Genomic DNA, 14,753 nt, shown 5'->3' on the forward strand with positions numbered 1-14,753 from the left:
CACTGTGTTCTAGGCCTGACGTGGTTTACTCAGTACAGGCCTATTACACAGATACTTGATATGGGTAGATTTTCATAGATACTGAGGGGAATGATGGCGATGACCGTAGATACTGGAGAAGTTTGGAAAAACGAACACTTCGTTTAGGAAGGTAGATGTTTTCTCTGGTTGGAGGGGGTTAGCATGGCGACCTGAGTGCAGAGACGTGAGTCTGTAGGGGGACCCGGCTTTCAATCCCACTCCACAGCACTGTCCTGGGACAAGCCTGACGTGCTGGCTGCCTCATGGGCTGTGGAGCTGAGGCAGAGAAAGCTGGGCCACCAACAAATCTAACGTGCTGGGCCACCAACAAATAGTGGCTGGTAGGGGAAAAAAAGGAGTGATTAGGTTGGTAAAAATTAAACTGATTTAAGGGGCAGAGAGGTGGTGGCCGCATCATGGTGGAAAGGAAAATTGCCTAAATCAGAGGCAAGGAGAAGTGAAAAGAGGACAAGAGTCCAGTTTGATGACGGACCCATTTTTGATAGATTGCAGATGCACGGGAGTGTGCAAGTCTATTATATAGAGCATCTCCATTAAAAATTTCTCCATGTTGACAGAGCCATTTACCCTTTTAGGCAGGCAACTTGTGTTCCTGCAGTGTAATGACACTTGTTAAAGTGTGCCCTTCCTGAAAATTTGTCTGCTTAGGACATACCGCCTGAGTCCCGATGTGTTTTCTGTGGCACCTGGGTAAAATTTATCAACTCCAGTAATGTATCGAATTTAGATTCTAATGTATGTGCCGATGGATCGCTTTCAGTGAACAAGTAGCCAGAACAGAATGGCAGCTGGACCTGATCCATAACGGGGTGCAGGATGCAGGGTGCACATTTATATTGGAGCAGGGTTTGAGCTGGCAAGGGTCTGAAGTTCTCAGACCGTTTCCTTCTGTGTCAGTATTAACAGTAAAACACTTTTGGAAGATCCCTCAGAGATTGCCAAATCTGTTGACTTTGAAACAACGTTATGTTTTAAAAGATTGATTGATTGATTGGGGGGGAGGGGAAGGGGCAGAGAGAGAGGTGGGAAGGGGCAGAGAGAGAATCCCATGCAGGCTCCGCACTGTCAATACAGAGCCTGACGCAGGGTTTGAACTCACGAACCTCGAGATCGTGACCTGAGCCGAAATCAAGAGTTGGACACTTAACTGACTGAGCCACCACCCAGGCGCCCTGAAACAATGTTGTTTTAAGTTATCTTGAGTGACTTAAAACTGGCTGTCTTTCCTAAATCTGTAGGTCATGTCTAAGTGGAAGGCAGTATTTGAGACAAGCCAGATGCACAGCTTAGATACCTACCCGGGAGGAACGGCACAATTCCTTCCTTAGACTATAAACAATGAACTTTAAGGATCCGATCGAGTACACATCTCCAGTGCCTTCACCCTCCATGACTTGAGTTAGTTTGGTGACGGGGCCATTTGCCACAGCTTCCACCCTCTCTCTACCCTTTGAGCGGCCTGACGCTCACTAACGATGAGCAAAAGCTGGAAGAGGTGAGCTGCTGGGCCTGCTGTGTTGCGCACCGTGGTAAGAGATCTGTGCTTCCCAAATTGTGCAGCTTCCCAGGGAGTGAATGGGGCGATTGTCCTTCACGTAGAGATGGAATGTGTTTAGTTTGAGTTGTGTTGTTTCTTTATTGTCTAATTGATTCGAAGAGAAGGAGGTGAGGCTATTAAAAGGAGGTAGATCCTGGAGCGCATTTGAAAATGGAAGGCAAGAAAATTCCTGGGCCTTAGTAGAGCAGTGTGGGGAGCAGGAAGTAATCCCCGTAGACAGGGTGTGAGGTGGGAAGTGTTGAGGGCACAGCAGTGTGTGGAGGCGGAAGTATTCCAGGTAGAACAATGTGTGGAGCAGTGTGTTCGTAGGCAGTATCCCCAGGTAGAGGGGAGGCTTAGTAGGAAGTGTCCCTGGTGGAGCAGTGTATAAAGTCACCCCCTAGAACACTGTGGTGTAGGAAGTACCCCGTGTACGGAGCACAGAGTATCTCGATAGGAAGCATACCAGCAGAAGCCTGTGGAATAGGAAGACTATTTGGTGGAGCAGTGTGTGAAGTAGGAAGCCCCCCCTTCCCACGCCCCCCCCCCCCCCCGGAAGCGCCGTGTGCAGGACGAGGCTCGCTCAGGTGCAGGTGCAGCAACAGCTAGGAGGAAACATCTGGGCAGAGAGGTGTGTGCCAAGGAAGCTGTCCTTAGATCGAGCCCAGTTTTGGCAGAAAGTGGTTCACGTCGAGCAAGGTGTGGAGTAGGAAGTATCCCAGGTAAAGCAGAATGGGAGAAAACATCCTGGGTAGCATGCAGAGCGTGCTCTCCCCTAGAGAGCGGCGGGTAGTATGGAAGTTTCTGCGTAAAGCAGTTTGTGGAGTAGGAAGCGTAGGACGTAACCTCCGGTGAGCAGTGTGCGGAATAGGAAGTGTCTCCAGTAGGAAAGTATGGAGAGAAGGAAGCGGGGAGTGAAGTGGAGCTACCCCCCATACAGCGGTATGACTGGTGTCTGGAGTAGGAAACCTTCTGGGTAGAGTAGTTGTTGGAGTAAGAAGAGTAGAACATATTCCCGGTAGAGTAGTATGTGGAGCAAGTAGGAGGTGTCCTGGGTAGGTAAACGTGTGAGTGGTACCCCAGTAAGCAGTGTAGGAGACGCCAGGTACCTGGTAGAGCAGCCTGTGGTGCGTGGGTGATGATAGGTCACCCGGAGAGCAGGGTGTGGAATAGGGGGTGTCCCCTAGAGAGCAGGCTGGAGTTGGGAGATATCCTAGTAGGGTCTTCAGGGTGGCTCAGTCGGTTGAGCATCGGACTCTCTTCAGCTCAGATATGACCTCATGGTTCGTGGGCTCCATGCTGAAGGCGCAGAGCCTGTTTGGGACTCTACCTCTCTCTGCCCCTCCCCCACTCACGTTCTCCCTCTCTCTCTCTCTCTCTCTCTCTCTTCAATAAATTTTTATTTTTTATTTTTTAAGGAGGTATCCAAATAGAACAGTGCATGGAGTAGGAAGGAAACTAGGTGAGCTGGTGGGGTGGGAGGATACATTAGGGAGGCTGCTCTTTACTCCTAAGCTCTGGTATAAAAATCAAATCACCTTGTTAAAAATGCAGATTTCTCCCTCTCCTGGCATTCTGATTCTATAAATCTGGGTTAGGACCCAGGAATGTGCATTTTATCACCCAGGCCAGGAACTGATGCAAAGACTGAGGAAAGCAGATGAGGGTCTGTCGGACAGCAGGAGGGCCTTCGTGGGGTCCTCACTAGGTCTGGATACTGGGGGAATTCCAGGAGGAATCAGCTGAAAGTGAGTGGTAAAGGGCACAGAATTGAATGCCAGCCTCACCCTCATCTCAGGGCCGATTTCTGTCAGGGAGGAGGTGTGAAGGTAGAACAATCTGGTGTCCGAGAGAGAAGGGAACAGGACCCTCCTGGATAGAAGGGGTGGGTGGGAGGGTCTGTTGTGTTTCCTTCAGTGACGTCGGTGGAGAGGAGCATCTTGCTATAGTGTTCATATTTGTTTATTCATTACTTTCCTTCCCCTCTGGGCTAAGTTTATCAGGCAGAAACACAGTCATGGGTGTATGGGCCTGTATTGTAGAAGATGCTAGACCCGTTGTGCCCTATAGTACAGAAGCCACCAGCCACCAGCCACCATGGTTATTTAAGTTGAAATGAAAAGGCTGAGTTCCTTAGCTGTACTAGCCCCGTTTCAAGTGCTGGACAGCCACATGTGGTCCGTGGCTAGCATATGGGACAGCACAGGTACAGAACCATTCCATCATCACAGACGGTTCAGCTGCACAGGACTGTTCCAGCGAGTAGAGAAGGACGCAGTGAAAGGTGGTCCAGAGGGTGGGGAAGTCTGAGCATGGGTCGAGAGCAGAGGGTCTCCATCACGTGATGGGTTGAAAGTGCAAATAAATCATTCGGGAGACCCAAAGTTTAAGCTTTTACCCTTGCTCCTTCCCTTTCCCCACCCCAGACTTCTACCGTTTCCGTTTCAGAGGGGGATCCGGTATTAACCAGACGCCGTGTTTTGGTTTTCCTGTGTTTTTAATTCCTTTTCGGTTTTAGAGAATATCTGCAAAAACATTTTCCGCTAAACGATTCCGTATCTCATTTGTGCTCCACATCACAGAACCGTGTTACTGCAGGTATATTTTGCCTGAATGCATTTGCATAATGTTTCCTCCATTTATCTTGATAATATTCTTTTCTGTTTTGCAAATAAGAGTTCTGGGTGAGAAAGAATTGAGCTGTTAATTTATGGTTCATTTATCTATTAAGTTCCCTTCCTTTTCCTTTCCTTTTCATATACTTTTGACTTTTAAACTAAGCAAAACCAGAGAAGGGTTCACAGTGTGGGAGTCCCGCTGTGTGTTACAAGTCAACGAGTCAATTAACCAAATTCAATTTTTTAAATAGGTGTGGAGGAAAACATGACCGAAACAGATGCCTTCTATATGAGGTAAAAACCGTGCTCTTGCCTGACAAACGTCTCTTCCTTTGCTGGTCAAGATCAGTCTGTAAGAAGCAAGAATGGCCCCGGGGAAGGAGCAGAGCAGAGAATGGCGAGTGTTAGCGCTGGGAGAGCTAACTTGTAGAGCCTCGGGTTGGCTGCTGCCCCTGGTCGAGGTTCAGGATCTACAGTGATGTCCAAAGTACTTAGCAACGGGTGTGGCATGGGCCCTGGAGCCAGAGCCGGGCCTGGGCGGGCTGTTTGTCCCTGGTTCCTGGAGAAAAGACATCCCTGGGGTGACTGGGGGTGGGGAGCTCCAGGTAGCTGCTGTTTACCAATCAGTACAGAAATATTTCTGTCAGGCTTTCCCAGTGCACACCAGTATCATGTCACCCTGGCAAAGGAGGAGGAAACAGGAGCCCTCTGTCTACCCTACCCATTGATCTTGGGCTTGGGGGAGCTCATTATTTAATATGACATAGTGATTGTTGTTTATAAACTTTTTGTTAACAGTGAAACATTTGATCCGGCAGAAAAGTACAAAATGGACCACAAGAGGAGAGGAATTGCTTTAATTTTCAATCATGAGAGGTTCTCCTGGCGTTTAACACTGCCAGAAAGGCGGGGCACCAGCGCAGACAGAGACAATCTTAGGCGCAGGTAATAGTTGTTGTGGTTTTTTTTTTTAATGTTTATATTTGAAAGTGAGCGGGGTAGGGGCAGAGAGGGAGAGAATCCCAAGCAGGCTCTGTGCTGTCAGCACAATTCCCAGTGTGGGGCTCGAACTCACAAACCATGAGATCATGACCTGAGCTGAAATCAAGAGTGGCTTAAGTGACTGAGCCACCCCAGGTGCCCCACAGGTGCCAGTTTTATCCACACGTCAAGATGATGACCTATTTAATAAAATGACACTCACCAAAATGTGTCCACACTGATGAAATAGAGTATCAGGATGAGCCTCATTTGGGCACAGCATCCCTTGAGAACTTGCCTGAATTTTCTTCCTAACCTTGTTCTATTAGATGTAAGCAGGCTTTGGATCGTTACATATATATTTACATCGCTGTATCCTAACTTGAATCAGCTTTCAGTATGAGTAAATCCTTTCCTGCTGTGGGTGAGCAAGGAGAACTATCATTGTCATATTTCACTTTTTCTTCCCCCCTCCAAAGAAAAGTCAACTTAGAGGTCATAAAAACACGTATAGATTCCTCAGGGAAATAGGGGTATATGACGACTTTGAGCAGCTCATAAGCTAATACCCAGTTTGTCACCAGGTTTTCAGAGCTAGGATTTGAAGTGAAATGCTTTAATGATCTGAAAGCAGAGGAGCTCCTGCTCACAATCCATGAGGGTAAGTAGTTTTCCTGTTCGTCTTCTGAGGGGATGGATTGCTTCAGTTACCCTCTCTAGAATCCAGATAATTAACTATGCTGGAAAAATGTCTGACCAACTACTTTAGCGTGGGTTACAGGTTTCGGTTGTGCCTCTTTGCTTATGTGTTACTACTGGATTCAGAGACTCTTCCAAAGGATTTTGCCTCTGAATTTATATGTAGCATACCACCCGCTAACAGGCTGTCATTCCAGAAATGAATGAATCAAGTCTAAACTGCAAACACTACAGATGCTGGGCAGTCAGGTGTTAACTGACTCCTTCCATACCCAGGTTTTTTTACTGGCTTCAACAAACTGTGGATTTACAAAACAAACAAAAACTGGATTTATATATATTGTCTCTAAATTTCTGCATCACTATGCAGTAGGTATTTTAACAACTTATGTTTATAATAATTACTGCACGCTGTGGATTTTCAAGTCATTTGCCAATGGACTATTATAATATTTACATAATTATTTAAACCTCAGCTTTTTAAAAATTGAGGTATAAATGATATGTAACATTGTATTAATTTCAGATATACAACATAATGATTCAGTATTTGTATACATTGTAAAATGGTCACCACAGTGTCTGGTTACCATACAGAGGTACAGAAAAGCTTTTTTTTTTTTTTTTAATTCTTTTAAAATGTTTGAGACTGAGAGAGAGCATGAATGGGGGAGGGCCAGAGAGAGAGGGAGGCACAGAATCTGAAACAGGCTCCAGGCTCTGAGCTGTCAGCACAGAGCCCGACACGGGGCTGGAACTCACGGGCCTCGAGATCGTGACCTGAGCTGAAGTCGGATGCTTAACCGACTGAGCCACCCAGGTGCCCCAAAAAGTTTTTTGTTTTTTTTTGTGTGTGATAAAGACTTTAAAAACTTACTTAGCAACTTTCAGATATGCAATACAGTATTCTTATAGGTGATATGCTGCACATTATATCCCCATGACTTACTATATAATCGGAAGTCTTGTACCTTTTAACCCACTTCACCCCCACCCACCCACCAGCAACCACCCATCTATTCTCTTTATCAGTAAGTTTGTTTTTTAAACTCCACATATAAGTGAGATTATATAGTATAGGTCTTTCTTGAATTTATTTCATTTAGCATAATGACCTCAAGATCCATCCATGTTGTTGCAAAGGCCAAGATTTCCTTTTTTATGGCTGAATAATATTCTTGCATGTGTATCTCTATATATGGAAAGGTAGATATCTGTCTATGTATATAATTTTCTTCATTCATCAATGAACACTTAGGTTGTTTTCATATCTTGGCTGTTGTGCTCCAATAAACAACGGGGCTGCAGGTATCTTTCCAAATTAGTGTTTTCATAAATACCCAGAGGTGGAATTGTTGGATCGTTTTTAATTTTTTGAGGCACCTCCATACAAGACTTCTTTAATCTGTAAGTCACTTTAATTTTAACTGGCTTCTTACCAGGTTTTCTACTTCGCTTACTCATCCGCTTTGGAGGACATGAGTCTCATGTCTTAATATTCTTTGGAAGCTGTAAGTGCTACAGACATGATGAAGCTGCTGCATTCACTGGAGGGGCAGCAGAACACAGCACTTGCTAAGTAGTAGTTGCTGGGTCTTTCCAGTCTGCTCGAAGAAGCTCTCTGCTAATTCAGAGAAACTTTTATTGATGCCACAGCAATCCCATTATATTTTCCGTGTCATTATTCTGTATTGTAGAAAAGTTAATGGAATTTGCTTAAACTCTTTGAACTTTTAATAGGTTGTTAAAAATCAGGTACGGTATGATGTAAATTTTCCTTTGATTAAAGACTAAGACCTTACATTCTCATTATGTACTCTTTACATTTAGTATAACACATTTTCCTCTTCCATCATATGTAACTTTAGTATTAGTAAATTCTCTTTCTCTATGTAGACAGTAAACATCTTCTCTTCATTTCTGTATGAACTTTTGTGGCCCTTTATAGCATCATCTTCTAGCCACATAGATGCCGATTGCTTTTTATGTGTTTTCCTGAGTCATGGCGAAGGCAGTCACATTTATGCACAAGATACCAAGATTGAAATTCAGACTTTGACTGGCTTATTCAAAGGAGACAAATGTCAGAGCCTAGTTGGAAAACCCAAGATATTTATTATTCAGGTAAGACTGATTATGGTACAATCTAACTATGAAGTCCATGGTTCTGTACATGTGATTCTAGCTTTATTTTTATTTGTTAAGATTTATTTTTGGGAGAGTGCAAGCAGGGGAGGGGCAGCGAGAGGGGGACAGAAGATCTGAAGTGGGCTCTGTGCTGACAGCAGACAGCCCAGTGTGGGACTCAAACTCACGAATAACGAGATCATGACCTGAGCTGAAGTTGGACGTTCACAACTGAGCCACCCAGGTGCCCCATATACATGTAATTATACAGAGCACCAGCCAATTTTGAAAGTAACTCTCCAGTAACTGGAAAGGCCCCTTTGGCGTCCTAGCCAGAGCTGCAATTAGTAGTAGTTCCTTCTTAACAAGGAACAAATATTTTCAGTTTCTGGGGCGCCTGGGTGGCTCAGTCAGGTAAGTGTCCAACTTCAGCTCAGGTCATGATATTGTGGTTTGTGAGTTTGAGCCCCACACTGGGCTCTGTGCTAACAGCTCGGAGCCTGGAGCCTGCCTTGGATTCTGTGTCTCCCGCTCTGTGCCCTTCCCCCGCTCATGCTCTTTCTCTCTCAAAAATAAACATTAAATTTTTTTTTTTAATTTAAACTTTTTTTTTTCAGTTTCTTTTTGACTTGGGTTGACATGTGAAAGGACTCAAAATGGTGGCTCAGTCGGTTAAGCATCTGACTTCAGCTCAGGTCATGATCTCGCGGTCTGTGAGTTCGAGCCCCGCGTCGGGCTCTGCTGTCAATTCAGAGCCTGGAACCTGCTTCGGATTCTGTGTCTCCCTCTCTCTCTGCCCCTCTCCCCCGCCAATCAAAAAATGTTAAAAAATTTTGAAAGGACTCAAAGTAACTGATGTGCTACCCTCTGGCCTGGCCCAGTGTCAGGTGCAGCCGTCAGTGAAGGGGTCTCTGACTAAAGAGCACCAGGCCTGGAGGCCAGTGAGCAGGACGCAGGCAGAGTTCCTGTTCTAGCTTGCTTCATCCTTCCACCTTTTTCCTTCAAGCTGGTATTAGGGATGAAGACAATTTTTGGCCCGAATAACCTCACTCACCACATCAATAAGGAGTTCGAACAAAGGAGAATTCCTGATGTCCCAGTTCTGCAATTCTGTATTTCCATAAACGGCATGGAGGGCATGGCCACATTGCATAACCTGCCATAACACCTTGAGGGAAATGAGCAGGGGCATCTATAAGAAGTTAAGGATGATTGTGGTTTCTTGTTGGGAACTGCATTAAAGGATCTGTCACATGCAGTTGGGAGTTAACAGCTCTACATGCAGCCTGGCTAGGCTGGAGAAATAAATTTGAGTTAATGAGATGAATGACAGTGGCAGCCATGGGAGTGGATGAGTTTACCCACACCAAGCATAGCTTGAGAAATGAGTGCAAAACAGCCCTGAGGGACGCCACTGAGGGATGAGCAGAGGAGACACACTGAGGGGGATGGTCCAGAGAATGGGGGGGTGGGGGGAGTTCAGGGAAAAAGGGAGTGGCCAGCACTGTCAGAGACACAAAGTGGCGAGCTGCTGTGGGGAGATGGCCACGAAGGAAGAAAATATTTTGCCAAGTTACTTCTCTCTGCCTCCAATTCTTCATCTGTGAAAGGGGGGTATAAGAGCACTGCCTCACGGGCTGGTTGTGAGGATAAAACAGCGTGGCCTAACACGCACTTAGAACAGTGCCGAACACCTGCAAGTCCTCAGTAGGCTGGCTCTTTTTCTTACTGCAACTGATTGGGCAAGTAATGGCGTCAAGTTCTAGGTGTTCGGTGTAGGAAGACTGAAAAATAAGGTCTGAAAATAAGCTTGGTAATACGAAGTTAAGATTAAAATCTCCCTGCAAAAATGGAATATTGGAGATCTTCTATTAGGTAACTCTGAAATCACTCTGGGCTTTTTTCTTTAAAAGCTTACAAAAACCCATTTCAGAACAAGGGATGCACTTACCACAACCAAATCTTACTAGGTCACTGGATGAAGTTCACTAGGTCTGCCAGAACAAAGTACAGACCGGGTGGCTTAAACAACAGAAATTTTCTTAACGGTTCTGGAGATTAGAAATCTGAGATCAAGGTGCCCGTTCTCCTTGGCCTGGAGGTGGCTGCCTTTTTTCCTCTGTGCATCTCTGTGTCCTGATCTCTTATAGACCACTAGTTATAGATTAAGATCATTGTAGACCTCAATTTTACCTTTTTTAAAGGCCATATATCCAAATACAGTCACGTTTGAGATCCTGAGGGACAGGACTTCTGCATACAAATGGGAAGAGGTGACAAAATTCAGCCCATAATAGGCATTTAAGGGTAGAAATTAACATTAGCCTTTGTGTGAAAATTAATGGCTAAGAATTTGAGACCTCACTATACAGTGTAAGCGAAAGGAAAAGGGCACATTAAAAGAGGTCTTCTCAGGTCAGGTGGTGGCGTCCTTTTAGCCCTACTTTGACAATGTATTGCAGCAGCTAGGCAAGCACCACCCTATCTGGGCGTGTATTCCCTGATTCAACAGAAACGCTGGGCAAATACTGTAGCTTTTCAAAGAAGGGGTGTGTCTGGTGCTGTGGTGTGGTTACTTCGTAAGAAACTCAAAACCAGAGTCTTTCTCCTCCACACTGTACCTTTCAATCAACAGTCTGGTGTACGGTTGAGCATGACAATTTAAAAAAAAATTTTTTGTAACGTTTATTTTTGAGAGAGACACAAGCGGGGGAGGGGCAGAGAGAGAGAGCGAGACACAGACACAGAATCCAAAGCAGGCGCCAGGCTCCGAGCTGTCAGCACCGAGCCTGACGCAGGGCTTGAACTCACAAGCAGTGAGATCATGCCCTGAGCTGAAGTCGCACACCAACCAACTGAGCAAGCCACCCAGGGGCCCCAAGGATGCCAGTTTTTTAAAGGCCTTAATTAAAAGGGCGCTTGGGTGGCTCAGTCAGTCAAAAGTGTCTGACTCTTGATTTTGGCTCAGGTCATGATCTCACGGTGCAGGAGACAGCCCTGACTCTGGCTGACAGTATGGAGCTTGCTTGGGATTCTTTCCCTCTCTCTCTCTCTGACCCTCCCCGGCTCATGCTCTCTCAAGTATTTAAAAAAAAAAAAAAAAAAAAATGAGTAGGGAAAAACTGTCAGGTGAATTTGCTCTAAAACTTGACTGCATGTTTTTTCAAGTTTTATAAAGTAGCTTCGGTTGATGTTAAGATGTGCTCAGTTATACATTCACTGTAAACATTAAGCCGTGGGAAGAAAAGAATAGGTTAGAAAAGGAAATGGTTTTCCTCCTTGTCTCGTAGGCATGTCGGGGAGACCAGCATGATGTGCCAGTCATTCCTCTGGATGTAGTGGATCATCAAAAAAACATGCTGGATGTCAACATAACCCAGGTGGATGCGGCCTCAGTTTCCACACTGCCTGCTGGAGCAGACTTTCTCATGTGTTACTCAGTTGCAGAAGGTGGGTGTGTGTTTAGTACAAACAGAATTGGTTTCCTGACTTGAGTTCCATTAGTTTCACCTCACCTTGACTAGAGAGACTGGTATTTGTCCGATCAAGGTGATTTGATCGTGAAGTTCACATCTTCGGTCACATCTTCGGCACAGGGTGATACATGAAGTGTAAAGTAACTTCTAGAAAAGTCATTCCTGAGAACTAGGTTTAAGCTACAAGTTACATTCAATAATTGGTAATAGGCTGCTAACATTCATTTTGATAGTGTTGTAATAATATTCACAGAAAGCGTTGTTGAAACTCCTGTGATGACCGTTGTTCTTTGTGCAGTAAGCTGTGTTTTTCTTTCTAATCTCTTGTGTTAAAAATCACTGCCTGGCAACTATTTTTCTTGGGAATTTTTAGGAAATGGAGGAAATTATAGAGCTAACCTCATTTTTATAAAACTATATAAATTAATCACTTTTCTCATAGTAGTCAACCAAGAAAAATTTTAAAGCTGTCATTGACACGTCCTAGTCTTCAAGAATTTTTGAGAACTTACACTTCTGTAATGGTGAATTATAAAGGTGTTTTTCAGTCACCGTAACTGAAAGCCAGAGAAACTTCAGTGCCCTTTTTGCTCCTATCATTTAGGTTATTATTCCCATCGGGAAACTGTGAATGGCTCATGGTACATTCAGGATTTGTGTGAGATGCTGGGAAAATTTGGCTCCTCCTTAGAGTTCACAGAGCTCCTCACCCTGGTGAACAGGAAAGTTTCTCAGCGCCGAGTGGACTTTTGCAAAGACCCAACTGCAATTGGAAAGAAGCAGGTTCCCTGCTTTGCCTCAATGCTTACTAAGAAGCTGTATTTCTTTCCAAAATCCAAATGACAGGAATAATTGTGTTTTATGTATCTTGTCTATATTCAAAACAGATTTTCTTGTCCTTTTATATAAATATCACTAAGGTGGAAGCTTATGGTATAGCAGTTTAAAATGTTTTAAGGTTTAATGAGAACTTAAAATAGTTCATGTTGGTATTAGACATGCTGATATTAGATGAAAGGGTTTGATATATATGAAATGAAATCCTCAGGGAATTACTATAAATAAAAATACACAAACATTTGTAATACTTGATTTTTATAGTAAATCTCAAGGTTACTCAAAAATATCTGGAAGATTTAAATTTGTATTCTGTGAAGTTTTTATAAAAGTTTTATAATGTTTTTAAAGGTTTTTGAAACCCAGAAACTAGTTGTTTCCCCTTAATAAAATATTTGAAATTCATGTTTTAATTTTTCTAATTCACATTCTTACTCATTTGTATAATTCAGAGTACTCTTGTACTTGGTCATACAAATTCATCTACATATGAATTATCACTTTTTGTATAGGTTTCAACTCTCACTTAAAAAAGCCTTTATGGAAAGATATACCATGATGATGGACTGGAAGAATTAATATTGTTAGAATGTCCATAGTCCCTAAACGATCTACAGATTCAATGTAATCCCTATCAAAATACTAATGACATTTTCATAGAACTAGAACAAAGAATCCTAAATCCAATAAATGGTATTGGGAAGAATGGACAGCTACATGCGAAAGAATGAAACTGGGCCATATATAAAAATAAAATCAAAGTAGTTTGAAGACTTGAATGTGAGAACTGAAATCATAAAACTAGGAAGAGAATATAAGAAAAATGTAGGTAAGCTCTTGGGACACTGGTCTGAGCACCTGCCCTCAGACAAGGACAACAAAAGCAAAAATAAACAGAACTATAAAAGCTTTTACACAACAAAGGAAACCAACAAAACTTTTTAAAAAGGCAACCTAGTGAGTGGAAGAAGATATTTATAAATCACATATCTGATAAAGGATTAATATTGAAATATTGAAACTATATAAGAACTCATTCAACACACACGTACACACAAAACCCCAATCTGAGTAAAAAATGGACACAGGACCTGAATAGACATTTTTCCAAAGAAGTCCTACAAATGGCCAATAGGCACATGAAAAAGATGCTCAACATCACTTATCAGGGAGATGCAAATCAAAACCATAATGAGGTATTACCTCACACCAATCAGCATAGCTAGTATGAAACATATGAGTAGGATCTAAGTAAGTATTAGTTCAGATGAAACATTTCAGATAACATCTTATAATCTTAAACTATATTTAATGATAAAGATCTTCCAATTATTATGATGTATTTAAAAATAAGTTAATGACAAGACGATTCTAAAGGAGGCCTAAGAAGGAAAGCGAATGCCACACACAGAGACCACTCCTCTGCAGGAGAATGAACACAATCCAGACGGACAAGGACTCTTAGCTCAAGTACCTGACTACAGTGGCAGCTGCTCGGACTCTGATGGGCGCGTCCAAGCTCCTCCCCGCATTAATCAATCCCGGACAAGTCACGTGAATCCACAAACCAAAAATCTCAAATGAGAACTTCAAAGAATACCTATGTTCACATTTTTTTTTAATTAACAAAAGAGATTGAAACGATCAAATCCAAAGGAACTAAGGGACTCAAAGTTCCAGTTTCTAAGTTGCAGAATCAACACATAACCGGAAAAATTTAATAACATTTAGAAATGTAAGATTAATTCTTTTCATGGACTTTCTCTCCTTGCATTCGCAAACAGTGAGTGGCGCACCTGTTTCAGGGATTCCGTAGCCTGTCAATGGGAAAAAGAAAAAGTACGTGATCAGAGAGAATGAGAAACAGGGCATTACTGCATAGAGGAGTAAATGTGTATGTAAATTTAGTGTATCCTTAGCTTAATAAACATTTATAATGACTAGTGGCAAATGTCTACAGTATTTCAGTGAATAGGGACCCTTTAGAAAAGAGGAACTTAAGGTTTTGATACATCCTTCAAGTTCTTGTGTTCATTGTCCCTTTATAATGGTTTTTCTGTTTCTTATCTGAAAAGAAAACCACTTTGTGACCTATCAATCTCCCTTTTTCCTCAACTTTATTACCTAAAAAAAATATTTCACAGGTACTACTCTAAATCCTAAGTGCCCACTGCCATGAACTAGTTGGAAGAACATCCCTTAGGCTTCTTGGATTAGATCATTCAAATGTAAGACTGTACACTAAATAAAAATAAAATTGTTGTATTTTTCCCAAGTAGAGATTTTACAGAATTAAAAAAAAATGTTTTTTGTTTATTTATTTTGAGAGAGAGACAGAAAGTTGGGAGGAGCAGAGATGGAGGGTGAGAGAACCCCAAGCAGGCTCTGCACTGCCAACACAGAGCCCAACGCGGGGCTCGAACTCATGAACCGTGA

The 14,753-nt window shown here is 43.0% G+C and overlaps 2 protein-coding genes across 8 annotated transcripts in view; one reads left to right on the top strand and one right to left on the bottom strand.

Moving 5' to 3' along the window:
- The window catches only part of PLA2G12A (phospholipase A2 group XIIA), a 35,150-nt gene extending 22,431 nt beyond the window's left edge, over positions 1 to 12,719 (top strand). For 3 of the 7 annotated variants that reach the window (XM_045470543.1, XM_045470593.1, XM_045470558.1), the window contains 6 exons: positions 4,449 to 4,491; positions 4,996 to 5,142; positions 5,763 to 5,839; positions 7,826 to 8,001; positions 11,295 to 11,454; positions 12,085 to 12,719. In XM_045470543.1, coding sequence (XP_045326499.1) covers positions 4,449 to 4,491; positions 4,996 to 5,142; positions 5,763 to 5,839; positions 7,826 to 8,001; positions 11,295 to 11,454; positions 12,085 to 12,323 — 842 coding nt within the window. In that variant the 3' untranslated portion in view covers positions 12,324 to 12,719. Of the gene's footprint in view, positions 1 to 4,085; positions 4,178 to 4,448; positions 4,542 to 4,995; positions 5,143 to 5,762; positions 5,840 to 7,825; positions 8,002 to 11,294; positions 11,455 to 12,084 lie in introns of those variants that run through there. The other 4 variants (XM_045470575.1, XM_045470551.1, XM_045470567.1 and 1 more) reach the window with 4 other exon arrangements.
- A 1,199-nt stretch (positions 12,720 to 13,918) lies between these two features.
- MCUB (mitochondrial calcium uniporter dominant negative subunit beta) overlaps positions 13,919 to 14,753 on the bottom strand; it is a 91,336-nt gene continuing 90,501 nt past the window's right edge. Inside the window, 2 exon segments of the mRNA XM_045470605.1 lie at positions 13,919 to 14,101; positions 14,103 to 14,134. Coding sequence (XP_045326561.1) covers positions 14,059 to 14,101; positions 14,103 to 14,134 — 75 coding nt within the window. The 3' untranslated portion in view covers positions 13,919 to 14,058.

The sequence above is a fragment of the Leopardus geoffroyi genome, chromosome B1 (assembly GCF_018350155.1).
Source record: "Leopardus geoffroyi isolate Oge1 chromosome B1, O.geoffroyi_Oge1_pat1.0, whole genome shotgun sequence".
In the NCBI taxonomy this organism is placed as follows: Eukaryota; Metazoa; Chordata; class Mammalia; order Carnivora; family Felidae; genus Leopardus; species Leopardus geoffroyi.